This window comes from Scophthalmus maximus, chromosome 22 (genome assembly GCF_022379125.1).
Source record: "Scophthalmus maximus strain ysfricsl-2021 chromosome 22, ASM2237912v1, whole genome shotgun sequence".
Classification (NCBI taxonomy): domain Eukaryota; kingdom Metazoa; phylum Chordata; class Actinopteri; order Pleuronectiformes; family Scophthalmidae; genus Scophthalmus; species Scophthalmus maximus.
Genome location: NC_061536.1, coordinates 2,412,549 through 2,440,458, shown reverse-complemented (window position 1 = coordinate 2,440,458; position 27,910 = coordinate 2,412,549). Strand labels below are relative to the sequence as shown.

Sequence of the window (27,910 nt, the reverse complement as noted above, 5' to 3'; positions counted from 1 at the left end):
GTATGACGATCCATTCTGGTCAGTGCAGGAATTTATTGAAGTCTTACAGATCCACATATACCAACAGAAGACTCCAGTTAAAATTGTTCAACTCAATGATGAAAGCTCATATTTCCTGCTTGCTGCCACTCATGATGAAAACATATGCTGAAACAAAGCAGTGTGTTTTCTCAGCATGTTGATAATGAATACAAATTTACATAAAGCGTTGTCTCTTATACGTAGACACAAAATAAACAACTCTTAATGCACCTTGCAGGGTCACGGTAAAGTCTGTTACATACTCTCATTGAGTGAACTTACAAAACTTCTTCCACAATAATTTACTTTTAAAAAAATTAAACATGGAGCTCATATATTGGTATCGGTGTATATGTTGGCCAAGAAGTAATAAAACTACTATATGGGAAGTCAAATATTTGTGAAAGTGCAGTGGAAACTGTAAGGTTTAATATACAAAAATATTGGCCATTATGTACTTGGCAGATTTTTTTTAACTATCAAATATCAGTATAGGTTTTCTCCTCAACTTAGTGTCGGTGGAACTCTAGAATATGTAACAGAGCTTAAACCCAGTTATACTTAACCGCAACATGACCAAACACTGATGAAACAGGGTATATAAAAAAGTATCAAACATCTCTGCACAACAATAAGAAAATGCATTTGTATGTCCTGCCACAAGTTACATATAAAAGCCAATATATAAAGTGAAACCTTGACAAAGAGTATCAGCATGGTCGCGTGCTGCCATGCAGGATAAAGTAAAAAGCATTCATTCCTTAATAGAACTGTGATGCCTCAAATTAGTAATCATCTGTATTTTCATCACCAATTATATATCAAATAAAACCTAATAATTTAAAGCCACACATCGTGCTTCACACACACACAAGCAGTGGCATACAAAGCTTGTAACTCAACGTTTCAAATCAGTCCGGAAATGTATCAACCGTCCTGAAACGTTTCTAACGTATGGCTTTATTTACTCTCCTCCAATCATTTACTCATGTGCTTGAGTTCCTGTAGAATACAAATATTCTACAATCCTCAGTCTGTATTGCACCTAGTAACGGCACTTGTCACAAACACTGATGGGAGCCGTGTTCACAGTGGCCTGTAACACGCGTCTGGTTGCCACATACGCAGATCCACCACAATCTGGTTCAGTTTCTTCATCCACAGATTCCTCTCGTCCTTGGTGTCGGCACTCAACCAGTTTCTGGAAACAATCAGAGTTCAGCACATGCAGTCACTCATTTTGAATGAATATGTACATTAATGATCACATATTAATGGTCAGTACTTACTTGGTGACACACATGGTGTTCTTGCACTGACTGACTAGTGTCTCTTTGTCATCCTCTCTCTGTGGTCTGACTGTGATGAGCTCAAACGTGTTTGGTCTGGCACAGAACTCTCTGTTTGCTGGTTCCACTCTCTTACTGGTGCAGTTAGCCAGGTTGATGCGACCAATCGGATTCTGCCACAATCAGCAGCAGCAGCAAGAAAAAAAAGAAACATGTGGGTCAAACATTGTGTGTAGGACTTTTTTTCTCTCTTCCTCTGCGTGAAGGTTGTAAAGCTAAAAAGCTTGAGCTTCTTCTGGTTCCTGCTCCCCATGCATATGTCTCACATTCAGACAGTTTACTTCAAGGAACTGATTACTCTGCTCGAGATTCGGGACATAACCGTCATTGATGCTGTTCATCATTAATAACACCACTACATCCATAAGTAGTCTATTTTTGTCATATGAACAAGTCTGACAGTGCTTCAATTCAACTCTTTGCTTGTTATTACTATTTGTATACTTTTTTTTTTACAATGAGCACCAATCAGAATGTTTGCCATCATTTGTATGGACGAGCTCATCACTGCTGTCTGTAAACTTCACAATGTTCACCAAACCACTGCTACAGTCAAGAAAAGAGATACATGGGAAAATCCACTTGTCACACAAGTAAAGTATCTTTATTATCCAGTGGCAGTGTATGAAAACTTGATGGTGTCTATTTGGTCATATTTTTATTTTCATACACTGACTCATCCTTGTGACGTATGCGCAGACAGAGCAGGCACAAGGCGCAGAAGAGACACTCGCTCAGTAAAGAACACTTATTACAATGTTTGAGACCTTCTGCACTTACATGCCTACACACAGTATTATTATTACAGTGTAAACAGAGTGACCAAGTGCCACTTCTTAAATCTTGCAGTTTGGTAGCTGGAGACAAACTTTTTGATTTCATCTGCAACTAGTGTTCTGTCTGAAGCACATGTGACATGGACAGAGCTTCTCAGCCTCACATATTTGTAATCTCAGGGTGAAAGGTCACACAGATTTAGACCCTGATGCAGTTCTCCATAATCTGTGATACCACCTGGCTCCTCAGGCCTCCTTTCCTCATTCATATTCGTTATGGGTCCGACTCCTCCCTGGTCTGCGACTCTGGACCAGCCCACCACTGTGTGGCACAGTCCACCACTGTATGGCCCAGTCCAGTCCACCACTGCGTGGCCCAGTCCATGACTGTGTGGCCCAGTGCACCACTGTGTACCAGTACAGTCCATCACTGTGTGGCCCAGTCCAGCCCACCGTGTGGACCAGCACACCACTGTGTGGCCCAGTCCACCGCAGCACACCACTGTGTGGCCCAGTCCAGCCCACCGTGTGGACCAGCACACCACTGTGTGGCCCAGTCCAGCCCACCGTGTGGACCAGCACACCACTGTGTGGCCCAGTCCAGCCCACCGTGTGGACCAGCACACCACTGTGTGGCCCAGTCCAGCCCACCGTGTGGACCAGCACACCACTGTGTGGCCCAGCCCACCACTGTGTGGCCCAGTCGTGGCCCAGTCCACTGATAAACATCAGCATTATTTAAACCACCGGGTGATGTTGCCAGGGGCTGTGATGTAACGTGATTACTGTTAACCACTTTGTAACATATGGTTCGACTGTTACTGGATAAACAGAAGTCGACCATTGTTTATATTAGGTTAGTTTTTCTGATAGTTTGCTTACACTTATTATCTTGCTTTCACAGGACTTGTGTTTTCATTATGTTAAGACAGATGAGGCCAGACAGGCAGTGTCTATTCAAACCTCAGATCAGTGGCAGATTGTATGCGATTAAGATGTTTTTGTTTGGTGGTTTTATGATTTGTCGTTGCCCCTTTCCTTTACATGTTGACTCCCCTGACTCCTGCTCTTTGTGTTGTGATTTTACCTTATTTGCTTTCTTGAAAAATAAATGGCTAAAATTGCCTCATTCCACTAAAGGCTTTGTAACTTCCCTCCTCTTACCCCTAGACCAAATGAAGGGTCATAACAATCTCTGTTCCTGGCAGCTAACTGACTTTGGGCCAAAGTCAGGAGACAAGAATTACACATTACCCATGTCAGAATCACGTCATTTTGGAAAGCTACAGGAAGCACGGCTTGTCCCGATACAAGTCTTCAGGTGCAAGTCCACTTTTCTCTAAAAATGGAATTGGGGACACAACTATGCACAACTCAGAAATACAATTGCCATGGTTATGGAAATACACCAGGCTGAAAAGTAGTGAAATTCTCCTGAATTTAAAAAAACTAAACAGGATGTTATTCGTGACAGTTACCTTGCTCTTCTCATCATCGGGGTAGGTCCAGTAGGAGACGTAGTATCCTGACAGGACACACCACCTCCTGTGCCAGGCTCCAAATCCACTCACATCTTCAAACATTGTCTGGGGTTGAAAAGAAGACGGATCAACAATTGGGAAACAGCATGAGCAAACCAATGCTGGACTAATGCATTAGTTCATCTGTGGTGATGATTTGATCTGACGACACTCACCAGGAAGCCCCTCTCCTCCACCTTTGAGCCAACTTCACACTGCATCTTGAGGTAGACGTTGCCCTCCAGCGGACACAAGAACGGCACCTTGGATTCATAGTGGATGGACATCGTGGTCATTTCAAACATGTTCAAGATACAAGATTAAAATACAAGTCTTCTTCAAAGATGGTGAAAAGCATCTGACACGCAAAGACAGGTAACATCCACCCTAATATGTTTTAGTTTTAAAATGCATCACTTTCTATGTTGGTGTCAGACGTACACACTACTCTGCTCTTCCAGAGGTGCAGGGATGTGTTTTAGGCTGGACCGGCAGAGATGTTGACCCACACACACATACATTTGCTTCCTGATTGGATCTTATCAGTCATGACTCAACTTCCAGCGGTGAATTCAAAGCCTTACTGACTCGGCTTCCTCTTTACACAAGCGGTATGCGTTTTAACTGATGGTATGGACGGTATCTTTTTGGTAACGTATTAACGTGGACAATTTAAATTCCCTGATGAGAACAGATTTGCTATCAGACTAAGTTAATAGTGTTAGAATGTAATGTGGTGGCATGGCGTTGCCAGAATAATACTCAAATAGCTATCAGTCTGGGACCTCTTGGTTCTTTTAGATGGGATTCAAGAGGGGGTTACCAACGGACCGCGACGAATGTCAACAGACCAGAGGAGATGATGTGATGATGATTCCACAATATCATTGAACCGGTGTTGCCGATATAGGAAAATATTTGCTCGTTCGTTAGCAGCAGCCATGGTTGTTTCATCCGCGCCGTATAAACCCCGGCCATTATCGGTTGTGAAATCACTTCCCGATGGAGGAGATCCAGACTGTATTCTGGCAGAGCAAATTTAAATGAGCTCCCAGAATACATCTGGATCCCAGGCAAAAAATGCAGTTCATAAGGTCCTTGTTAGTGTGTGCTCACCTTTCCCCACACAAACAAAATAAATTAACAAAAGGGCAAGTAGTAACCTTGGTATGAAACATGTCACTGAGTAGTTCTCGTTCACAGCCTTCATATTTGATCTAAAAGAAAGATATCGGGGCAGAAGAATGAATATAGGCAGAGGGTTCTGTCCTATGAGAGTCTCTATAAAGCCTGTATACAGATACAAATATACTATGATCGAAGACTGCCACACAACATGAACACTGGGTCTTCAGAGAGCCACACATGAAATGCAGAGTAAAGAAGAGAACTAAAGAAAGACAACAGGAGAACCTGTGAATGACACAAATGGTTTCTCTACCTTCTCCAAAGGAAACTTGTTTTTCCCGATGGAGGACAGGGTGAGCTTGTGTGATCCAACCAGGACGAATCTACTGGTGCGCACAGCGTTGGGGCCTCCGGGACTGGCCACGACTACATACAGAGAGGGAATAACCGCACATTAAGATTTACACCGACCAAGTTCACATATACTAAGTAGTACAGTGAAAACAGATGTAAATGGTAAATGGGCTGTATTCATACAGGGCTTTTACAATACAAGTCACATTCACCCATCCGCTGCTAGAGCAGAGACAATTTAAGGTTAAGTGTCTTGCTCAAGGACATTAAGTTCAATTTCTAACTTCCTCTAGTCAGAGAGTTTATCCCTGTAATCAGAATGACCTCAGCTTCGGTTTGGAGACTATAAATTCATTATCATTATAAATTAGAGTCTGCATTATGTGAGTGTGATGTAAAGCTTTCAATACATGGGTATTTACAAAGACATGTCATTCAGATGCACCACAGGAAGTTTAGGATAGAGCAGATAGGCACTCAGCTAATTTGAAATGCTAAACTAAAGTCCCGGAAGTTTCCCTTAACATAACATAAAATGTATCTGTCAATAAGCTAATTGTAAAACATTTAACATTAATTTTATATATATAGTATGAATAAATGACATACCTGGTGTCTGCCCACTTTTCTGCAATGAAAAAGATAAAAAGGAAAAAGTTGAAATTACATTTAATTTTTTAAATCTTGTGGTTAAAGTAATTTCATTGGGCAAACAGATCTGAAATCTTACAGTGATGCCGAGGAATCTCTTTGGAGTGATAGCCTGAAGAAAGAAGTAAGAAGTTAGAATGAGTCTGAACTGAAAGTTCTTTTTCACCACCTGAAACTGTGAGTATACTTTATACAAATATAAACAAAGCACCTTTGCTTCCATTTTTCAGGTTTTTCTGCACTCAAGACTCATTTCTGTGCACAAATATGTTTAAGACACTTGTCCTTATGATTATTGCACGGGTGTGGCTCGGCTCACCACAATAAAAAACAATCAAACCAGATGTTGAATGTAACAGTGCCACAGATGTCGACAGCTGCTGTCAGGGTGCGTCAACCAGAGCAGCATCGGCATAACCCAACATCCTGCCGTATGCTGCAGTGCCAGCAGAAGATCCATAAATCAGACAACTCAGCCCCATGTTGTTCAAGGGTCTGTACATGTGCTGCAGATGACTTCCCATACAAGTTTTGTTTTGTTCATTGGAAGCTGTGTGATTTTGCACGCTGCGTTTATATTTTTGCTCAGTGTAATAATTGGAATAACTTTACAGTTGTGACATTTTGCAACCACTGCACACCGACCATCAAGTGAGGGATCTGATACAGAATCAATTCATACCGACATACAAAAATCATGTGCTTCATCAGCGCATCTCCAGATATATGCACGCGCACACACACACTTTAACAATGTTTCATGAACTGATGATGAGTTTCCCATTTGGTAAAAAAACAACAAAGGGCATTTACCTTTGATTTACTTGGTTTCTTCTTCTTGTCACTGCAGACCTCACTTTTCTGCACCTGAAGGTGTAAATAGTCAGTTACTCTAGATAACAGCACAATACTAAAGCATTTCTTTAATGCTTGATTTGATATCCAAAAAATGTTTGCATGGCAGTAATACACAGACATAAAAAAGGTTTACATTTTCCACTTGTGTTATCCAGATGTCCAGCAAAAACTTTAACACTGAAATAAGTTGAAACTACGTCTAAAGCAAGATGTCGCCACAGGTTAAAATATGATGCCAAAATTAAAATTAAAAAGACATCAGGTCACAAGTCAGCGCTGTTTCAATATTCATTGAATTTCTGACAACTCTAACCCTAAACCTGTGTAACACTGTTGGGGTTCAGGTGAATCCTGCATCTGGTAAAATTGACCTGTCAATCCCCAGGTTGATGAAATGTTTGTGGGTTTACAGTTCATCTTAAAGTGAAGAGGAAAACGTCTTAATAAATTCAGAGGCACAAAGGAGTTTCAGTATTAATTATGAGCATACTGAATATGTTGCACAACACTTTTTCAGTGTATGTATTGTCAGTGTATAATGTCAGCAACATTCTGAAATCCACAGGTTTGCCAAGAAATTTCACATTTTACTTTCACGGACTAAAGAATTAAATTTGTATATATAAACAGATGTAGCTCGAACACAGGAAATCAATGTCTAAAAGAATTTTATAGCAGTGGAATGTGCTAACACGTAAAGAAGGTTGCTGGGTTGTTTTTATAAAATGAAAGACAGGAGAAAAATCCAGCAATATGTGGTCAGAGCATTATAATAACTCACCAGGCCATAGACCTCAATATCAATGACAAAGTCACTGGAGACATCAGATCTGAAATGAAGAGATAGAGGAATATTTGATGTCATGTTTGATATAATCATACGTGTAATATCATTGGGTCTAATAAATGTTTATTAAAAGGAACACTTTATCATGTTCCATATTGAAAGCCCCTGTGTGTCATTTATGTAATTTTCTGGCGGCATTTGGTGATAAAGTTGCAAACCGCTATCAACTGAGTTTCTGTGAATAAGTTTATCTAAATATTACACACTGTAGCTGAAACAGACTAATACTGTGCAAAGAAAATTTGAGTGAGGCTTGTTTTCTTCATTCATTGGTTATTAAATGTGATTTGAACTTCAACTATGTCCCTAGTATAAACAGACACAATGTGCTTAAACTGTTAACACAAATATTTCGAATGGTTCATGTCTTTATTGAACAGCCATTGTCAGACTCACATAGTGAACCTTGTGGGGAAAGTGAGAGTGTCTCCACTGAGGCCACGGTGTGTGCTGGCCAGCGGAGTGGCCACCGTGTTTTCTGCTCCAGCACGAATCATGATGAAGAAGGAATGTTTAGTCGACTCTGTAATAATCAAAAGAAAGAATAATATTAATAACTACCAATAAAATAGCTCCAATGAAAGTTCAATCACCAGAATAGAGCTATACATAACTAGATTGTATTTTTTCTTATCTACAACTGAGCATTAATCAGTGACATCAGAGAGTCACTGCACGTTTTGAATGTACCTGGCTTATTGGCAGTAGAGCAAACAAAGTCTGCCTTGAGAGGCAGACGGATCTCCTGCAGGGTGATGGAGCCCTTGGAGGCAGACTCTGGGGCCACAGGGGCCTTTTTCTGTCCAGCTGCTCCTCCTCTCAGACGATCCAGCTCCACCTTCAGCGCCTCCCTCCGCTCCACTAGGTCAAAAGGAGAGACAGTCAAGCTTGAACACGGCTCTTCTTTCAGCTGTCAGTTGCAGTGGAGACAGGATTTCTCGCATTTTCCATGTGGATTTCAGGATTGCAAAAATGGTAGAGAAGTTTCCAGTGTGGTGAAACCACCATATGCAAATGTACCTCAAACAAGTCATGTTTTTCTTCTGTGTGAATGAACTCACTTGCCACCAGCAGGAGCCTCTCCGCCTCAGCCTCCACCTGGGATCCTTTTCCGTGCTCCTCGTCTGTGCAGCAGTTAAGAGCCTGGCTGGCCTGATGAATAATTGTCTGCTGCATGTTCACCTCATTTGTCAAAATCTACAGAAACACAAAACAGTGATTATTCCACGACACACAGACCAAGCTTTGGTATAACTAGAGAAGGGCAAGAGGGTGATCTGACATTTTCAGAAAACGATTCCTGTTTTTTCTCCATGTACATAAACCAATCTTTAAGATATACTTGGGGTCAAATATTTATTCCAAACCTTCATCTTCTGTTTCATGCTGAACAGACTGGATCCTCTGGGTTCTTCTGCTCGGTGAGAAACATCCTCATTTCTCACAATGACCTGCTTCACAGTGGGTCTCTCCGTCTCCTTCACTCTGATGGACCTGTATGCATCAATGCTAACACAAACAAATGTACATGTTAACATTCAAACGTTCAGCGACAGCAATGAGAGCCAAGTGAGTAACATGTGGGCAAACACACCTATAGAGCAGTTTATGGTCTTCGTCTAAGGCCTCCACACTATCTGAGGAACCAGTTTGAATCACATTAGTTCTCTGGAACTTGCTCCGTTTGGAAACGTCCTCTGGAGACTTCACAATGAATGAAGTGGCTGGAGTTGACGTCTGCACAAAGACATGAAGAACATGTTATTTTGTTGTTACACTGTTTTTTGTTAGTGTCTTCCACAAAACAAAAAAAGATTTAGTGACTGTGGAAGAAAGATGCAATGTCAGTGCCTACCATCATTCTGCCCTCTGGACTCCTCACCACAGCAGCCACAGTCTCTGCCAGGGGAGTGAGGAGTGACATGGAGGAGATATTCAAAGCATCTTCCTCCTCATCCTCACTCTCACTCTGCTCCAGGACTCCCTCAAACAGTTCGTTGATAACTGCTGAGTTGATGGACTGGTCTACGTTCATCTCTTTCTCCGTGACCACCTCCTCTTTGTCTGTTGGTCTCACTTCAGTATGAACGACCACCCTCAGAGGGCTGGATGTCAGTGCTGGAGGCGAGACCACCAACCCATGACCTGCTATTAAACATAATCCATGTCACCCACTTTTGAAAGGCAGACAGATCCCATTAATCCTCAAACTGGCTGTGACATCAGAAGTCGTTCTTTTTGCTTCAAGCCAAATGGACAAACAGTTCCGCTACAACAAGCCTCAGCTTTTGAACATAGCAAAGAAAAATACTACTAAATGTTTTTGTGTCATCGTTATTTGAATCTTGATGAAAGATCTTCAAACCAGGGCTGGGCGATATGGCCTGAAGTGTTAAAAATAAAAAAATCTTCATCAGTCCACATTGATAATTATTGTGGTAAATGTCAGATGATTATTTTTATACATTTATTAAGTTTACTGCCTGAGTTTTGCTCCTAGGTGAAGGTTGTGGTTTTAAACTTTTCTTCATGGGCAGAGAATGACGAATACAAATCTGATAGAACATTTAAACCCCTCACGTATTAGACCTCACCATGCTTGAACAATGCATAAGCAATATACATTGAACTTTTGTAATATTGCTTTTAATGATTTATATGGTTATTGTTTTATTACACAGCCCTATAAACAAGCCTGCATGTGTGAGAGATACATTTTTAAAAGGTTCTATGTCCAGTATTTGTATCATTCAGAAAACCCTTGTTAGTTTGACTACATTTGACTCTGCAGCTCTGCTACTACTGTTTCTGTGCTCGTGGGGATTTTGTGCTGAGTCTGATGAAGGTAATCGCAATTAGCAAATAAATAAACTAAGATACAAATTCCCTGTAAATTCAGATTTAGTCCTTTTCATCAGCCTGTGTCAAATATCTTGAATCCTACATCAGACAAACTGAACTAAGCCTCCTAGTGTAACACTGTTATCTCTAGCTCAGCATTATTTGACTAGAATTGGCTTCATGACCAAAAGAACAACGGCTAGCTCTGAAACACGGCCACTCGAACATTTGGACAATATTAAATACAATGTGAAACTTCAGAGTACCTGCAGGAGTGCACGTGGTGGGTGAATCTGTCTTCTTAGTCGACGTGACTGTGGATTCATCCTGTGGCTGAAACGGGACAACTTCACTCTCCACTGGCTTGACAAGCTGTTCCTAAAGAACACATCATCTGTGAGACATAATGTTGGGTGTGCTATGATGAAACTTTTTTTTGCCTGTCAGATCCAGGTTTGTCAGCAAACCTTGCCATCGGTGTTTCTCTTGGTTTCTGTTGCTTCGTCTTTGTTCTTCCACATGTTGTTCCCATTCTGGAAGCGACTGCGAATCTTAGCCAGCTCAGACTCACGCTCCTGAAGAGTGGGGGGATTATTATTATTTATTTATTTTAATCTAATTTTGTTATCATAACGTTGAATGAAACACTACAGTGTGTGGAACATTCACCCACCAGCTTCTGTCTTTGGGTGAGATCGGCCGTGGTTGTGTTTGCAGCCTGGGCAGCTCTGAGTCTCTCCTGTACCAGTCTGGTGTTTGGTGTGACGGATGGAGTTACAGTGGGAGTCTTGGCCTGGACAGCACTGCCTGCGGGAGAACTCTGGTTGGATCGCTCCTGGCACCTCTCTCCAAAGCGCTCCAGGAAAGATTTTACACCTACTGGAAAAAGAAAGCAACATTTTCTGTTTTTTTTAATCATCTTTAAAGTCACCCTTCAAGAGTACCTCAAAAACACTGATGTACTGTATAAAGATACATTAGAATTATATCATAGCTGCCAAACAAGACCTGCAGTTTTCTTTTTTCTTTTTTATAAAAAAGTGAATTATTATCAATTATTTAAAACATTGTTAGTGCTCGGGAAGTGTGCATAGTTGTATAAAATGATTGGTGAATGAAATTGTTGACAATCTTGTTTATTTATTTATTTTTAATATAGAGTGACCAGTGTTTACCCCAGGTTTACTTGTTTGGGGATGAAACTTAAATCACATTAAGTTTCATCCACAACTTCTATACAGGAGCCCACAGGAATGAGGAATAATGTGTTTAACGAAAGTGCCCTTAAATGACTTCTGTTTTACATTATATGTTTAGAAAAAAAAAAGAAGCAAAAAGAATTTTATAAATTAATTTTACTTTTCAAAAAGTATTCAATAGTAGGGGAAACACTGCTCAGTTAGATCAAAAACATTATACAACCTTAAAAAGTAAAAAAAAATATATATTCATTATATATTCATTCAATATTTTAAGTAGCAACAGAATTTTTAGCACTTCTATGAATTAGAATATTCAGAAACTGACACTGAATCATTACTCCATTTGAATCCATTTTTAATCTTGTCAAATAATCCCTAAATTAAGTGAAAAATAACTCACCAGGACCTCCAGCTGTGGCCTTTTCCTGGGGGGCAGAGGGGGCAACAATGGCAGGCTTAGCACAGAGCTCTGGCTTCCTGGGGCTGGCAGTAAGGAGACCCTTGGAGAGGACCTGACTCTTCAGGGGGCTTTGAGGCACAGGGGCTGTGGAGGACGGCCCGGCCTTATGGGGACTGGACTGGACGGTTGTTCCATGGTTGGAACTTTTCTGAGGACTAGAGGTTAAGGTCTCCCCCTGATTGGAAGTCTTCTGAGGACTAGAGGTGACAGTCATCCCCTGGTTGGAACTCTTCTGAGGACTAGAGGTGACAGTCATCCCCTGGTTGGAACTCTTCTGAGGACTAGAGGTGAAGGTCACCCCCTGGTTGGAACTCTTCTGAGGACTGGTTACCAACTGGAAGGCTGGTCTGGCTGCAGGGATGTCAGCCTTTTTGGGGCTTGGGGGAACTACTCGGCTAGACTTTATAGGAGAATACACAGCCTGCTGAAGAGAAAACAAAACTGAGTCAGGTCTCTATATACTAAAACAACAGGTTATACGTCCTAGAGGGTATTCAGATACGTAGAAAGCACTGCTGTTCACAGATGCAATGGGGTTGAGAGTCTAATCTGCCAATACTGATTTTTGCCGATTCAGATTTTTGTTCCCACTTACACTATAATTCACAGCATACTAGGGATGGGTGTGAGTAATAGTAAAACAAATGAACTCAATTGGTGAACAGCACGTTTTGTGTGTGTGTGCGCTCGCACACCCTCCTTGCTTCTGCGCTTGACCCGAGACACAAACACCATAGATTTTTGGAACCCGCACTTCGCCTAACCATCCGAGAGCAGTTGTCTGACCTACACGACGGGGTTACTGTGCAAGACATCCACGGGGCCGCAACGTCGCAAGCACAGAGGCATTGGACACCCAGCACCTGCTGACACCTGACACCTCTGTGCCAGTAAGAATTGAATTCATTTTAGGTTTCCAGAAAAATTGTTTCTCCAAATTTTATTTTCTGTGTAAAGATAAGCCTCAGTTTTGTTTGTTTTTACCGTTACAGGCCGACAGCGTTTGTTCGACGTTAAGTCAAGTAAAGTGTGACCCGTGAATTTAATTACGTTTTTGTATGAATAAAATGTGATGAAGTTGTAGTTGTGAAAAATAAATCCATAAAGGGTAACTGTGACTGTTTTGATTGAGAATAAGCATTACGTTTTTGGTATGCTGTATTGATGTGCATAGTTATTCCTGCAGAAAGATGCGTTCTAAAAATCGATTTAGAAAAACGAGTGGGCTGGTACGCTTATCGATCCGGTACTCTAAGAGTTCCTCTTATCAGTTCTTGTTTCCTCTTTAGAAGAAAAAATTAAACCAATTGAGAATAAAAGGGAATGGACAACTGTTTTGTTTCCAGCCGTGCACTCAGAGTCAGGGCACAGTTCATGACCCCTGCTGTGCCAGTATGAGATATTGATTATTATAAAACCAATAAAAATAGGTGTTATATAATCAAATGTTAAAGGACATTCTCAGAGTGTATATTTCACATATTCACATTATGCAGTCATATAAATTGTGTTCTTGTGAGTGATGAGTAAAGTTTAGGGTCTTCATAGCAGATCTGACAGTCATGGAAAATGTTATTCAAGTTAAGTTACTTTTGAAAAGCTGTCAGATTCACTAAAGCACCAGGTCATACAAAAGCAACCAGAGAGAAGGAGACATTTCTAGGTCAACGCACCTGATTGGAGCTGGATGTAGACTTTGTGCTGACAGCTGACCTGGGAACAGCTGAGCCAGTCTTTTCTTTTGGATTCTCTTTGGGGACACTGGCATGGCTTAGGTCATCTTCCCAGGATCCAATGGTGGCCGCGAGGTTGGCCAGTCTGCCTCTCCTCCCTACTGGTGTTTGAGAGGACACAGGAGGGGCAGCAGTTGGTGGGACCTCCGCCTGTCTCTTCAGCAGGGACAGGGGGACACAGTCTGGAGGTGCATCAGAGGAGCCTGAAAAGAAGTAATACGTTCATTTGGATGAGGACAGATGATATGACAATCAGATATCTGACCACAGTCTCCAGTCTTTTTACACAGTGATAGGTCAACTTACTAAAGTTAATTAAAAAAAAGTTGAGTTTATTTTTTTATATTATTCTATTCTATTTATGAAAATATTTTGTATAACTCACCCCAAGGACTGGGACAAATCTTCTAGATAAGTAACTTCTAACAAAAGGTGTACATGTATACGATTTAGAATGACAATACCGATATAAAAAATCTTACCAGCTTCATAAATCATAAAAACTATTTGTGACATTGGATGATTTAGTTGCTGTCTGGTGTTGGTTCTTCAATTGAAAGGTTATGAGTCAGTTCCTGCAAATTCTGATCATGGGTGTTATATTATTTGGTCTTGTTCACTCCTTGACCTTGGATTGCTTTTTTAAATATCGACTGCATCATAAAAAGAATTGTATCGAAGTTAAATCATCACATAAAATATTCTTACTATCGCCATCCCAACATTTTCTTTGCTCAGCGAGCCTGTGAAAACGTGACTTCATGCCCGCAGCACATGGAGCTGGGTCTTCCTCCAGGTTCTCCTTGGTCCTCTGGGGGACCGGAGAGGCTTCTCTGCTGCTCTGATAACGAGCGGCAGGGGTGACGGCTGACTTGTCCTGCTGTGGCTGTATAGTTTTAGGCTGCCCTAGCTGACAATGAACATCAGGCTGGGTAGCAGTCCTCTCAAGGGAGGAGGACTGTCTGCTGCCTGGCCCGACTGGAGGTTTCTTGTCTGTGGGTGGATCGGAGGGCAGAGGGGCCACGGGTCGCGCCATCATCGGCTGTTGGTTCTCCTCACCAGCTGCAAGCTGGACATTTTCCCCTGAGCACCGGCGCTTGGAGGGAGAAGGCTTGGAGGACAGCTGTGGAACTGTTAAGACATATTGGAGAAGTATGAGCAAAGACACTCAAAATGAAAAGGACAAGTCTCAGAGCATTGCTACACAACAGACATGGTCTTACCTGTGTCAATGACTGGCTCACTGGTCACACTGTTGGTGTCAGCCAGAGGCTCTCTGGGCCTTTTGACCATCTGCCTGTTTGCTGCATTCGGCCTCTCTGCCAGTTTCTTCTGCAGGTTTTCTCTGCGAGCTCGTGTCCGCTCCAGCAGTTTCTGTTTGAACAAGGCAGAGCTCAATTGTTAATAATAATAATAACAACAACAGCAACTGCAAAAGTTAATCGATTAGTAATCGACTACTAAATCTATCGCCAACTATTTTGAATCGATTAATCGGTTCAAGTAGTATTTATGAAAATGGAAGACAAAATTCTCTGCTTTCAGCTACTTCAACGTGAATATTTTCTGGTTTCTGTGCTCCTCTACGACAGTAAACTGAATATCTTTGGTGTGGACAAAGTAAACCACCATCTTGGGGTTTGGGAAACATGGTCATCATATTTCACCATTTTATAGAACAAACAAGTCAATTAATCGATAATGAAAATAATCGTTAGTTGCAGCCCTACATTTTACTCTTCCTCTTTAATTAGAACACAAAAACAGGTGAACAAGTGAAACTTAAGCAGCAACTTGTGACTGCTCATGAATATGAATAGAAACATTCCCGAAGGCCTTTGTTGATTTAGCGCTTGAAGCAGATGTTCAACATTTTGGGGGACATCTGCTTCATGTCTGTGTGTTAAAGCTGGATTTGTACTTAATGATGCAGGTTATCAGATCATAGTTCAAAGTGGATGTCTCCCACCAACACGTTGGAGCGTTGAACGTTGGAGCTATTTTATCAACAGTACGTGGTTAATATTGTTTTATTATTATTTTATCTTAAAGAATAAACAATGCAGACAAGATGTGCATACATTTTTTTAAACTTTATTTTATTTATACTCTTAATTCAAGTTCTATTTATTTGGTTGCATTTGTGTTTTATATTAAAAAGTTTAAAGTTAAACTGTAAAATATCAAGCCTCAATTAGATTTCTGTATCCCAAGCATAAGCTGCTAAATCCTTAATACATGGCTTGAGAATTGTGTGTGTTTGTGTGTCTAGTATTGGTCAGTTTGTAGTGTGGAGGCTCCCTTCATTAACAGCCCTTCTCCACCAGAGTGACTTTCCCTCCCTCTGGCCTCAGACATGTCCTGTCACATCCTGATTGACTGTGCTGTAGGCAGCCCATACACACTCCTCTCCGGGCCCCGTGGAAAACCTGATGTCACGACTGTTCAGCGTTCCTCAGGAATGAGCCACTCCTGCCTGCGTTGCCAGGATTTGAAATGTCGAGCTCAGCTGGTAACGAGCGTTGGACGACTTCCAGTGCGGTTACATTCCACTCCCTTACATGGACACAATAACGTTAACTGTCGTACGGGTTTTTTTGGTTTAGTGCATTGATCAACGTGAGCCCCATTCAACTGTTTCTGTTTGTTTTGTAAAGTGCCTTGAGTTCATGACAATCACTATAAAAAATATAATGCATTATTATTATTATTATTATTATTATTAAAGATGGAGAACATCATATGATTTAGGAAGCCAGTCAACCAGCAGCTTTACCACATGGTCGAACATTATCAAATCGAAATAGTCTGCTCTAAGAAGCGTGAGGACGTTTTTAGTTCAGGTGTTTGTCTACTGACGATGGACAAGACAAAGAAACGACACGTGACATTTTTTCATTGGCATTATTTCAATGTATTGCCACAACTTCCTGTGTGCTGTAGCGCTAGCTTACGTTTAAAAACACTATCGGAATAAACAACTTCGTCTCGTTCCGTAGCTAACGTGTGTCTCGTTAGAACACGTTAGCATCGGTAGTTAGCCACATTAACCGTTGGTAAAGTTGAAGTTAGCTCAACGACTCACCTCAGTGAACGGATCCATTTTGGGCGATTTATCCGAACTCGACGAAAATGTCCAATGTCTTTTTCACCAGTGACACGCAGATCGGCTGAGGCGAGCCCAACGACGCGCAGCTCTCTCCTTCTTCTTCTCCTTCTTCTTCTTTTCTCTCACGCTAGACAACTGTTCAAATTTGAATTTCAGCGCTGGGCGTACTGCGCAGACTCCATCCGTTGAGCGAATTGCTCAAGGACCAATCAGCGTCAACGAGCCGAGCATTACGCTTGTCAGCCAATCACAGCTATGGGTGCGTTGTACGAAAGGAAGACGTCACAAAACAACATGCACATGATTCTGGTGCTGGAGGCAACGGCACTGACCTGAATACCTTTATATACAGTCTATGCCTTATACATACATTTCATTTCAGCTGATTTAATGAACAAAAGTCTCCTTTCATTTGATAAAAATACAACCATGCATTTGTTTTTTTACATTCCAACTTCTGATACCATGAGCTTTTACCTTTGTTGTTGTGATTTAAAGTGTCTGTCCCAGATGGAACAGTTCTACTGACATCCTATGAAAAGAGCTGTGTCTGTGGAGGATCACAAGCAGGGATCAAACAAGGATTACTAACGCATTTCATCAAACAATAACCAATTGTGCATTGAATTATTAATTCATACATTTGCTTACAATTTAGTTTTGATATAACTAAAGTACAAGGAGAGAAGGGGACATATTAATCCAAGTTACTTTGTAATTTAGTCCATTCATTTAGAGATTAATGAATTGATTTGTAAACACATTTTGTTAATGCCTATACTTACTGTACTATTTGTCATCAATTAATAAAATGCCTTATTACCATTTCTGTGTCACATTTGGTCCTCCATATATCTATCTCTTTTGCAATTTAACATCCAACTGCAAAACACAAATAAATGAGGTTAAGTTTTTTTATGTTAGGGTTCACACTGTAAAGAGAGTCACCCCCTACAGGATGTTGAAACAAAGGAGCCACCATATATGTGTGTGTATATATATATATATATATATATATATATACACATATATATACACATGTACAAAACGATATATTTGTTATGACACACACACAAACACACACACTCACACAATAATAGTGAATCATTGCTTGTTTGATGTTAGTGGTTGGGCTTTAAATAGAAGATGGAGCACGCATTTCATAGACACATCACCACATGTAGTCTTAACTTTAATCCACTTAAAATGTGAGTGTGTGTGTGTGTGTGTGTGTGTGTGTGTGTGTCTGTGAATCTCTGACCATTTCATTTTTCCTTTTTTGTCTGAACGGTCTCAGCCTTTTCTGAAATGGACTTCACTTCCCATCAGCGTCCTTTGTGGGTTGCGTAGGCAACAAGGAAACCATGGAAACCGAGCAGTCAGAGCGGAGACAGCTCGGCCGGCCTCTCGGTCTCTCCCGTCGTTAGTCGGACCAGGGATCCGTGTGGGCTGGACGTGCAGTGTCAGCTCGGCTCATAGGCAATTAATATGTTTTGCACTTACACTTTTCTAGCGTCGCCACGACAGGGAACTCTTTGGACGCCATTGGAGCTTTAGCTAATGCAGCTAGTTTCACTCTGCTCACCAGACGTGGTATTCTTCAGACAAGCTCTGTGGAAGTTGAGCCTGAACCCGACACCTTACCAGAGGATGCTGGAGTCAATACAAGTCACAGGTAATGTTAGTTTCAACGTGAGATGTGATGGGGTTTTTTATTTAAAATTCAACAACGTCATAACGCCGCCCTCGCAGTAGCTGTTTATTCATTGTGCGGTACAACTGTTCGAAGAGGGGGGCGTGGCCCGACGTTTGTGATGCAGTTTTATGTGCGTGGAAGTTCACTCGTCGTCGCGTGTCCTCATTCTTGTTCCGTCGTGTTATTCACGTTCCCCGTGCTATTTCTGTCATTCATACAAAAGCCTCAGGTGCTGACACCATGGGTGAATGGAGTGGTTGGGTTTGTGCAACTGTCAGCTGTTCACTACCAGCTGTGCAAATGTCAAAGAATAAGCAAATACAGACGAACATGTACAGACAAGCAAATACATAAACAACAACTAATCAGCATCAGAAAGTGTAACGATGGGCAAATCTCCCAAGAAAAAGTATTTGATTTGTTGAGTTGTACAGTGGTCTCTTTTGCCTCGCCGTTACCCCTCCGCACCCCTTCTTCCAGCGTCCCTGGATGTGACAGTGGGTTATCCCACTCGGCTGATGTGTTAGATAACAGTATTTGATTCGAAGCCACTGAAGCTCCGAGTTGTACTTTCCCCTCGTGCGGTCCCCGCTGCCACTGTGCTCATTAGTTTTGAGCTCCTGCTCCTGTGAGTGGCCGATAGATTCTGCCTCAGTGCTCCTGTCCGAACTTAGGCTGCTCTCAGGCTGATGATGCTCCGGGTTCCCTCGGTACAAGTCCTATGGCTAATGTGAGAATCATGCCTACTGTAATAGCAGGATCCTGACAGGACATTAGTCCAGGACAGGTCAACTCAGGGTCTATTTGAGTCAGATCACATTATTATGATTGTATTAATAAGTGGTAAAAGAAACGTGGTAGTTGGCTTACAGAGATGTCAAACACGTTCATCATACTGATGACAAGTTATTGTATCCCTATCTGTATTACCTTGTTTGTTTTAGCTTGGCATTGGAATAGATCTAATTTTATTCTGCGGCTTGATAAGAGGATTAGTCTATCTATCCATAAATGGTCTGCACGTGAAGGGGAATCTGAAGTAATCAGCAGACACATACACTGTCCTCCCTTAACGGTCACTCTTGTTATTTATTTCAGAAAGACTTCACTGGCCACAAGTAGAAATGTCCAAAAAGTACATCTTTAACTCTGCTGACAAGGAACTGAGTCCAAGCCAAGTATACCTGGAGAAGATTTCCTCCAGTGCCCTCAAAGACCTCTTCAGCTCTGGCTCCAGCAGCTACAACGTACTGCTGCAAGCAGAGGAGGAAGAGTGGAAGAGCCCAAAGCAGGCTCTGTACAAGAGGCCAAAAACATCAGCAAAATGTGGTGCCACACTTGGTAAAAGAAACCATCCAGGCATGGCTTTTAAAAAGGTGCGTGCTCAAGAAGGTGGCGGTAAACCTGCACAGACAGGTTGTGTCCAGCAGCGGAGCATCGCAGTAGTGGGCAGCACGATGGGCCTCACCCCTCGTACAGTCCCACAGCTCAGGAAGATGTGTGTCCCCAACTCGTCTCGCACTAAACTTCCCTTGTTGCATAAAGCAATAATCACAGGTGAAGTGGAAAATGCCAAGAAGCTCTGCATCCTTTCAGCCATCAAGCCGTCTAATGTGGAAATGGAGAGGGTCAAGTTTTTCAAGTCGGACTTCAGCTACAATCCGCAGTTTGAGTACAGCAGCCCTGTCTCTCCACTGGTCTTGGCACGGCACAGTAATGCCTCAGATCGCTTCCTGACACAGGTAAGAGTGTTTCCACCAAACGTGTGGAACAATTCTTCACTTTATTTTTTTGCAGTCTTCCTAGCAGGCAGCTGCGTAAGTGATTTAATGTGCGAAAACAAACAATCCCAATAAGTGTAGCAGACATCCACAAAGTGTAACCTTTTGGGATTGAATTTATATTTAATTATTTCCAATAATTTAGTGAGGAGATTGTATTATTGAAGCGATGTGCAATATGTAACAGTTGAATGTGTGTGGTATTTATGGAGATGTGCAATATGTAACTGGTGTGTGTGTGTGGGGGGTATTTTTGGTGTGGGTACTGTGCAATATGTAACATGAACTATTGTTACACCGTCTGTCAATGGGACTGTAGTTGAATGTACATGCGGAATGACTGGGGGCTGATGTGACGCTGTGCCCAAGACAAATTTCTCCTATGGGAGACAATAAAGGCTAATCCGATCTAATCTAATACAGCAATTAGCATTAACTAATCCTTGGAAAAGATAGCAGAATAGGAATAGTCATGGTGAAACAATGATGTTACCACATCTTACACCTGTTTCACACCACCTGTCTTTACTGACCTTTAGGATCTTTACAATGTACCATTAAAAATGAAAATAAGTGGATATTTTGTTGGCTGATTACATTATTTGTTAAATCAGTTTCATTATAATTATTGAGACAATAAAATAATGATTAACATTGAATGACGCAGTATCTCCCCTAGATGTTTTTTCTTTTATTAAAGCTGCTCTATTCCATATTTATATATGAATGACACATTAAATGACTGTAAAATTTTAACGCTGTGAACCTGCAGACAAAAACCACCATCTCTGCCGTTACCCTGAGCTCAACGGAGACATTTAGGATCGTTCCAGCTTATTGTTTTACTTTATTTAGCATCTTAGTCCTACTTCTCTCCTCAGCCTGGTCTCCAGCAGCAGCAATCAGCCGTGTGTAAACTTACTGTAGACCATCAGTCGACTGTATGGTGAACATATGGAGCAGTAAGCAGCTTAAGAGACATATACTTTAATCAAGAATTGATTTAAAGCACTGTGAACACTGGACTTTCAGGGGCTTTGGCTGGATGAATAGGAAAGTGAATGCTAACAGCTATCAGAAAATTAATATTTGGTGGTCAATATTAATATAAAAGCATTGGCCACAAATAATATGTAAAACAGTGAGAACAGTAAAATACTTTGGGTTTAGTAAGAAACTGTAACATTTCAGAGGACGTCAGCTGAGTAGGCGGTCCTTGAATGTGGCCCAGGACACACAAAAATGTGGCCACGTGAGTCCCAGACCACATCAGATCTCACACGATGTGACCACCAGACCATCTCCCAATGTGGTCTGGTGATCACATCTCACATGTGTCTTTAGTGCATCTGGAGTGTTCACACTGTCCACTTGTGATCAGATCACCTGAGACAGGTGTTAATACCATGTCTGAATGGGGCCTTTGCTTGGTTGTATGGCAACTACAATAACCTAAAGCGAAAAGTCTCTTGCTTTAGCAGTAACAGGTCTTTCAGCTAATTTACAACAATTCACCAAGTGCTTGACATAAAAACATAAATTCATATTCTTAATGAGGGCATTCAATCTTAGGCAAAACTGTATGCTAGTGTCATACAGAATCACAAGATTCGAACTATCAAAGATTCAAGTAGTGTGAGGAAAAACTTCTGCCAAAAATATCCATTCATTTACCAAGACATTTTACTACAGTAGAACATTTTTAAAATTCTGTTACTAGGACAGAAATAATGACAAGATCGTATCTTCATGATTAAAACTGTAGAGTAAAACATACCACAAGACGTGATGTACAGGAATTAATTTGTTGTTGTTTTTTACGTTCCACCCCTTTGTCTTTGCAAGCCATGAATTCTGTGGCAAGGGGTCATACTCTTTGTTTTCCTACACTGCAAGAACAAACTTTTGCCATGACATCTGAATATGCTGATAAGTTGAAGTCCTTTAGACATTTGTCGAGAGGTTTCAGGACATGAAAAGTAAAGTAAAGGAACTGAACATATTTGTTGAACTATTTAATGTGGAACCACCTCATCCTCACTTGGATTCTGGACCACCACCCTTGCTTCATCTGGTGTCTGCTGGAACTGTAAGGATATGATACTGGCCTGTCTAAGTGTATGTGAGAGTATAGGCCCTCATGAAGAATGATGTGGAGACCACCATCAAGAGCTCCAGCCTATGCACAAATGGAGACAACATAGAATATTGTGAGGTTTCGACCTCACTATGTAAAGAGCCTTGAGATGATGTATGTTGTGATTTGGTGCTATACAAATAAAAATAGAGACAGGGATTGGACCAGGACCAACTGTAGAACCCCATAGGATGATAAGGATTTGCTAGTTACTGTGGACTTCTCTCCATCCCATAGTTGGTCTGTAAAAATAATTGTTTGTGGTTTGCTAGTGGTTTGCTTAACACCTGTGCGATTGTCTGACTGTTTGTGTTTTTATCTTTACCAAGTACTGCATCATTAGTCATTAGTTATAATGAGTTTCTCATCTCTTACAGGCAGTGCACATCATGGAGCTTGCTCTGCAGCGATATGGCAGCTATGAGAAATTTGAGCAGGTCACTGGGGGTAACCTCCTCACCAAGAGTCGTGTCTGGCACAATGTCAAGAAATACATGGAGAAGGAAGGCTGCGTGGGGGAGGTGAGAGGACACAGAAGGAGATACTATGCTGTTCATTAGCACACTCATCTTTTTGTAGCTTTGATTGTTTTCATTGTGACTCAGTCGTAATGACAGTTGAGGCAAAGGATGTCATTTGGAGCCTGGTTGTTTTTCGTGTCATGGTTGACATAATCATTAAACAGCAGCCGACAGGAGCATCGAAGCGAATGTGCTTCAGAGAAAAGTGAGACCTTGCAAGAAGCTGCCACTTTACTGAGTACATCAAAACCAGTTCGCTTTTGTGTTTATGTAATATCAACAACGTTACATCACCCAGTTAATATTAATAACGTTCCATTGAACATATTAATCCTCATGTACATCAACCTTTGTGTATGCTTGGCAAATTCTTCATGGGTTCCAACGTACCGGACAGCAGAAAGAAAATGCAAGTGAGTGGAAGGGAAACTCTCTGACACTGTCCAGCATATATGACATGTAAAGATGTATCCAGTACAACAAGGAAGAGAAAAAACACATTTCAGTAGTCATCAGACTGAAAATTAGTAAAATTAACTCTCACGTTGTGGTGGAATGCAGAGTCTCATTCTATCTATATATTTGAATTTACTTTTTCACAGCGATGTAATGTTTGAAACGTACAAGACCAAGGCTTGAATCTTGGAACAGCAGCCTAACGGTATCTGTGTAGTTGTGAACCAGTCTAACAGTGTGTGAGAGATGGATCAGCACAGTGCCACAGCCACAGAAAAGTTAATGCCATTAGCAGTAGTCATGTGTCCCAATGTGTAGACAAGTGGGGGTTGCAGTTAAGTAGTAACTGAAAGGGAGGAGAGCTGGGATAAGAGCAGGGCTAACGCAGCTTTGACCTACTGTAAGTGAGCAAGGAGAGAGATTCACTGTTGCCCACCAGCTTGCCAGTCAGTCACCAAGTTGTTGTTGGATTTGATGATTAATTGGTTGGAAAGATAATTTTTTTTGCTGTGCAGAGACGCAACAAATATAATCAACAATTTGTTTCATGTCAATACAAATAGTGTCAGTTTGATAGACATTTTTTGTTTTTACAACCCATCAATTACAAGTATCACAGTGCAACACAAAGCATACATTTGTGTAGATAAGTCATATTTGATATATGGGCTTAACAGTAACATGAACTGTCACTGATGGAAACGTCTGCCCATGTACACATATTTTGTGTCATTTTGTATCCCTTATGTGTTGATAGATAGTAGTCCAGGTGACAGATGACCTCCTGTCCAGAGCCTCCATGACAGTTGTGAACAGCAGACCCACACTTACCATCAACATCTCCACTGCACGGGAGCACTGGCTGGAGGGCATGCTGAGGCATGAGATTGGTGCGTACAACAGTTTTCATTCCTGGAGGTCACCAGACAAATCGGGGAAAAATTGAAATGTAACTGTAATGCAGTTCATCAGGCGACATAGCTTCTCTAATCGCAGGTCCGATTGGCGTCATCCAGTCTTTGCTAAATGACTGTAATAGACACTGTATCAGTAGACCACGGCATGTATCTCCAATTGTTGTTGCAACGAATAAAGTTAGCTTGAATTTGAACAAGTGTTAATCGTGTAATTAATCCTTATCCCATTCCATTAGGCACGCATTATTTCAGAGGCATCAACAATTGCCACCAGCCTTGGAGCAGCAGCGTGGGCAGGAGGAAGCACAACCTGAAGCCCCTGAACCCCACAGAAGAGGGTCTGGCAAGCATCCACAGTGTCCTGTTTAGGAAAGACCCCACTCTGTGGCGTGCTGCCCTGCTCTACTACACCGTCTACCAGGCCAGCCACATGTCCTTCATTCAGCTCTTCCACAACCTGGGCCGCTTTGTCCAGGACCCCAACACCCGCTGGGACTACTGTGTCAGAGCCAAGAGAGGCCAGACTGACACTGCACAGCCAGGTCACTATGTTGGGCTTGATTCCCCAAAGGTTGTTTTGAATACATAACATGATAATTCAGGTTATGTATTCAAAACAACCATTAAATTACTAATATTAGCATTTTAAAATTCATATTCATCAAATGTACTGCCCCTCTTCTCTGATCCATAACATTACAGGGTGCTTCAGTAAAGACCAGGTCTACCTGGACGGCATCCTGAAGATCCTAAGATACAGAGACAAGATCAACTTCCCACTTCTCATGGCTCTCGGAAAGGTGAGGCTTCTCAACCATCTCCGTCTGCGCTGTTATTAGTCAATTTACTGATTAACCAAGCAACAACTACATTGAATAACTGCTTCCTGGATTATTCACAGGTGAGAGACTTCATTCACAACATGAAACAAGCAGGTTGATCAGACTTACACCAGGTGGATGTGCCTTCCTGCCAATACGTCTTTTTCTTCAACAGCATTCATTGGCTGAATCCAAATGTCCACCCTTCAGATTTGTGGAACGATACTTGCACACTTCTGTGATACAAATTGCGAAGTGTAACAAAAGTCTATGAGAAGTCTGTAAATAAGTTCAAAAATGTAAATTAAGCTGTGAGCTTTCATTTGAAAACAGACAACTGGCGGGCTGAGCTGGTGCCTCTTCCCTGAATGAGACAAAGTCTTACCCAGCTCTTAATAAAGCTTATGTAACCTCTCTCAGGAGAAGAGAGACCATGTTCTTCTGCTTCAGAGGAGCTGAAGCCACTGATGATAGAACATTTGAACATGAACAACCAAGTTTTACAACACCAGTGGTTTGAGGACAAATGACACAAAAATAGTTCCCATCAAATAATAACTCTAGGTTCAAAGACCTAATCTGTCAATGTTTACGTTCTGTGTGCTCAGGTGTCATTTGAAGACATAGATCGCCTTAAAGCCTTGGCTCACATGGAGAACATCCGAATCCCTCACTTCATGCAGGACCAGGCAAGGTACGCCGAGCAGCTGACTAAAATAATGTTGGTCAACCAGCTGACTGACGAGGAGCTCAAGACCATCATCTGAGCCTGCTTCATTCCCCCTGCACGACCCTGAGCAGACCAACAAAAGCTGTCAAATTACTGCCAGCCATAGCCTGCATGCCTCGACACCACCACCAGTAGTGTGCACGGGGGCGGTGAGTGTCTTGTTCAGCTGTATTGCATGTGGTACACACTGACTTATAATTAATTGTCTGTTTGTACAGTACATCACCCTGCGATTTCCTTGTGGTGTGTTTATGGCTGAATGAAGTTCAGTATGAGCACGACATGAGCAAATTAATTAAAATCCACACAAATGTGCACTATTATGAACGTGCATCCAGACTGGTTACCATCTGGTTGCATCACAACATAGAGGGAGTGTGAACTCATTCTCTGCTCAGGTCGCCATAACTTCACTATATCATTCATTACATAGAATATAGTTGTTGGAGGCTACATTAATGTTTAAAACCTTATATATATAAGATTTAACACCTTAGATTTAAAATGTAGCTGCCTTACAATAACATTGGTTGTTATTTTATAAGGTTTTTTGGGGATTAGAAAAGTCAGTTGCATATAAACGAATTCAAAGAAAACGTGCTGGATGCTCAAACTCCAATTGTAATGAAGTCACAGCCCTAATACTAATTTAACTGTAAATGTCCGTGATAAGCTAATGATACAGGCTGTTACAATGAATCAGTTGTGCCCATAGGTTTTTTCAACCACAGCAGTGAAATTCTTAAAGAAAATGATTCACTTCTTGTGCATGATTATGGTTAAATGTAAACCTATGAAACACCTATGAGTATAAGCAAAGCTTGACCTAGTACTTAAATTTTGATTATTTTGTCGTCCGAGGACCTGATCCAAGTGTACTTACCTGCGGAAGGTTCTGTATCTGTCTCTGTTTTGAACACAAACACATTCTTGCACTTTGTTTACGGTAGATAACGCGGAGGTTTACCTTTGTTGCACTGCATTTGGTGGGAATTACAACTGAGAGCTGTTGCTGGAGAGAATGATCATGAAAGCAAGATGGTGCACTATGTTGAGGCCTCTCCCCTGACAGAGATGGAGCGATGAGCTTCACAGCACACAAAGCTGGACCTGTCAAGCACTGTTCTACATTTGTTGAAAAGAAAATGTCCCTCATGTGTGAAAGTAACTGGTGGTACTGTTAGTGAGGTTTTAAAGGTGTGTTCCGTGAAGCCCTGTCAGACTATTTGCACTTTCTTACCTTGAATCTACCTTTTCAACTGCAATGATATATGCAGCTACTGTGTACAGACTGATCTGTGTAATGGCGTGTGGTTGTTGCTAAAACCAAGGATGACCTGATGCATGAAGCACGTTTGCTAATTAGGTTCTTCAAAGACCAATTAAATGATACGGTTTAATAACATGGTATATCTATGTGATGTTATCTCATTGAAGGATTTTTTTGTGATATTAGTAGATAAAATCTTCAAATAAATGTGTCTCCCTGCATAAGAGTAACTATGTGCTTTGTATCTCATAAATTAGATGTCCCTCTCCATTTATATATAAAAATTATGTAAATTATTTGTTGCCAAAAGTTCTATCATTCTGCAACATGTTTACATGCAGCAGTATAACCGAAACATCCCAGGTTTTCAAAAGTATTTGTCTTGTTGCAACATGTCTCCTGTGACTGATGAGCTGTGAAGACGATAAGACATTAATGCATCAACATCTCCAGCAGCATTTAACTTTTATATCTGCTGTCAGGTTGTTTAGTCCACTGGTACTCCACCTAAGGGTTTGGGCGGATTCAAAGGGCCACTAAATGAATATTTGGGGTTGTGAGATGATTAATGAGAAAAGACAGAAGAAAACTTTTGCTACAATCAATCTTTTTGTACTTTTACTTCTTTAAGCATTGATAGTAGTTAAAGAAACCATATAAAAACTCAAGGAAAGCACAGAAAACTCAAAGACATTTGAAACTATCAATCACACTAATATTCAGTGAAATCAC

At 41.3% G+C, this 27,910-nt stretch overlaps 2 protein-coding genes across 10 annotated transcripts; one reads left to right on the top strand and one right to left on the bottom strand.

Moving 5' to 3' along the window:
• Nucleotides 1–13: 13 nt before the first annotated feature.
• anln (anillin, actin binding protein) lies at nt 14–16,998 on the bottom strand. 8 transcript variants are annotated; one of them, XM_047330244.1, is made up of 25 exons: nt 16,826–16,998; nt 14,964–15,114; nt 14,449–14,871; nt 13,681–13,943; nt 12,306–12,431; nt 11,948–12,263; nt 11,019–11,224; nt 10,813–10,920; nt 10,612–10,723; nt 9,360–9,652; nt 9,099–9,241; nt 8,872–9,013; nt 8,566–8,701; nt 8,195–8,365; nt 7,901–8,027; nt 7,439–7,487; nt 6,613–6,666; nt 5,879–5,911; nt 5,758–5,776; nt 5,108–5,220; nt 4,830–4,883; nt 3,843–3,929; nt 3,625–3,732; nt 1,311–1,483; nt 14–1,222 (listed from the first exon to the last, which is right to left on the bottom strand). In XM_047330244.1, the coding sequence occupies exons 1-25, from the start codon at nt 16,841–16,843 to the stop codon at nt 1,108–1,110; spliced, it is 3,540 nt and encodes a 1,179-aa protein (XP_047186200.1). In that variant the 5' UTR covers nt 16,844–16,998; the 3' UTR covers nt 14–1,107. The 8 variants fall into 8 exon arrangements, with proteins under 8 accessions (XP_047186200.1, XP_035476639.2, XP_035476641.2 ...); XM_035620746.2 differs by having other exon boundaries at nt 11,948–12,431; XM_035620748.2 differs by having other exon boundaries at nt 9,360–9,649; nt 11,948–12,431.
• Nucleotides 16,999–18,189: 1,191 nt separating this feature from the next.
• On the top strand, nt 18,190–27,397 carry kiaa0895 (KIAA0895 ortholog). 2 transcript variants are annotated; one of them, XM_035621326.2, is made up of 7 exons: nt 18,190–18,524; nt 19,644–20,287; nt 22,841–22,984; nt 24,198–24,330; nt 24,594–24,899; nt 25,060–25,157; nt 25,787–27,397. In XM_035621326.2, the coding sequence occupies exons 1-7, from the start codon at nt 18,410–18,412 to the stop codon at nt 25,943–25,945; spliced, it is 1,599 nt and encodes a 532-aa protein (XP_035477219.2). In that variant the 5' UTR covers nt 18,190–18,409; the 3' UTR covers nt 25,946–27,397. The 2 variants fall into 2 exon arrangements, with proteins under 2 accessions (XP_035477219.2, XP_047186261.1); XM_047330305.1 differs by having other exon boundaries at nt 18,192–18,524; nt 19,648–20,287.
• The last annotated feature ends 513 nt before the right edge of the window (nt 27,398–27,910 follow it).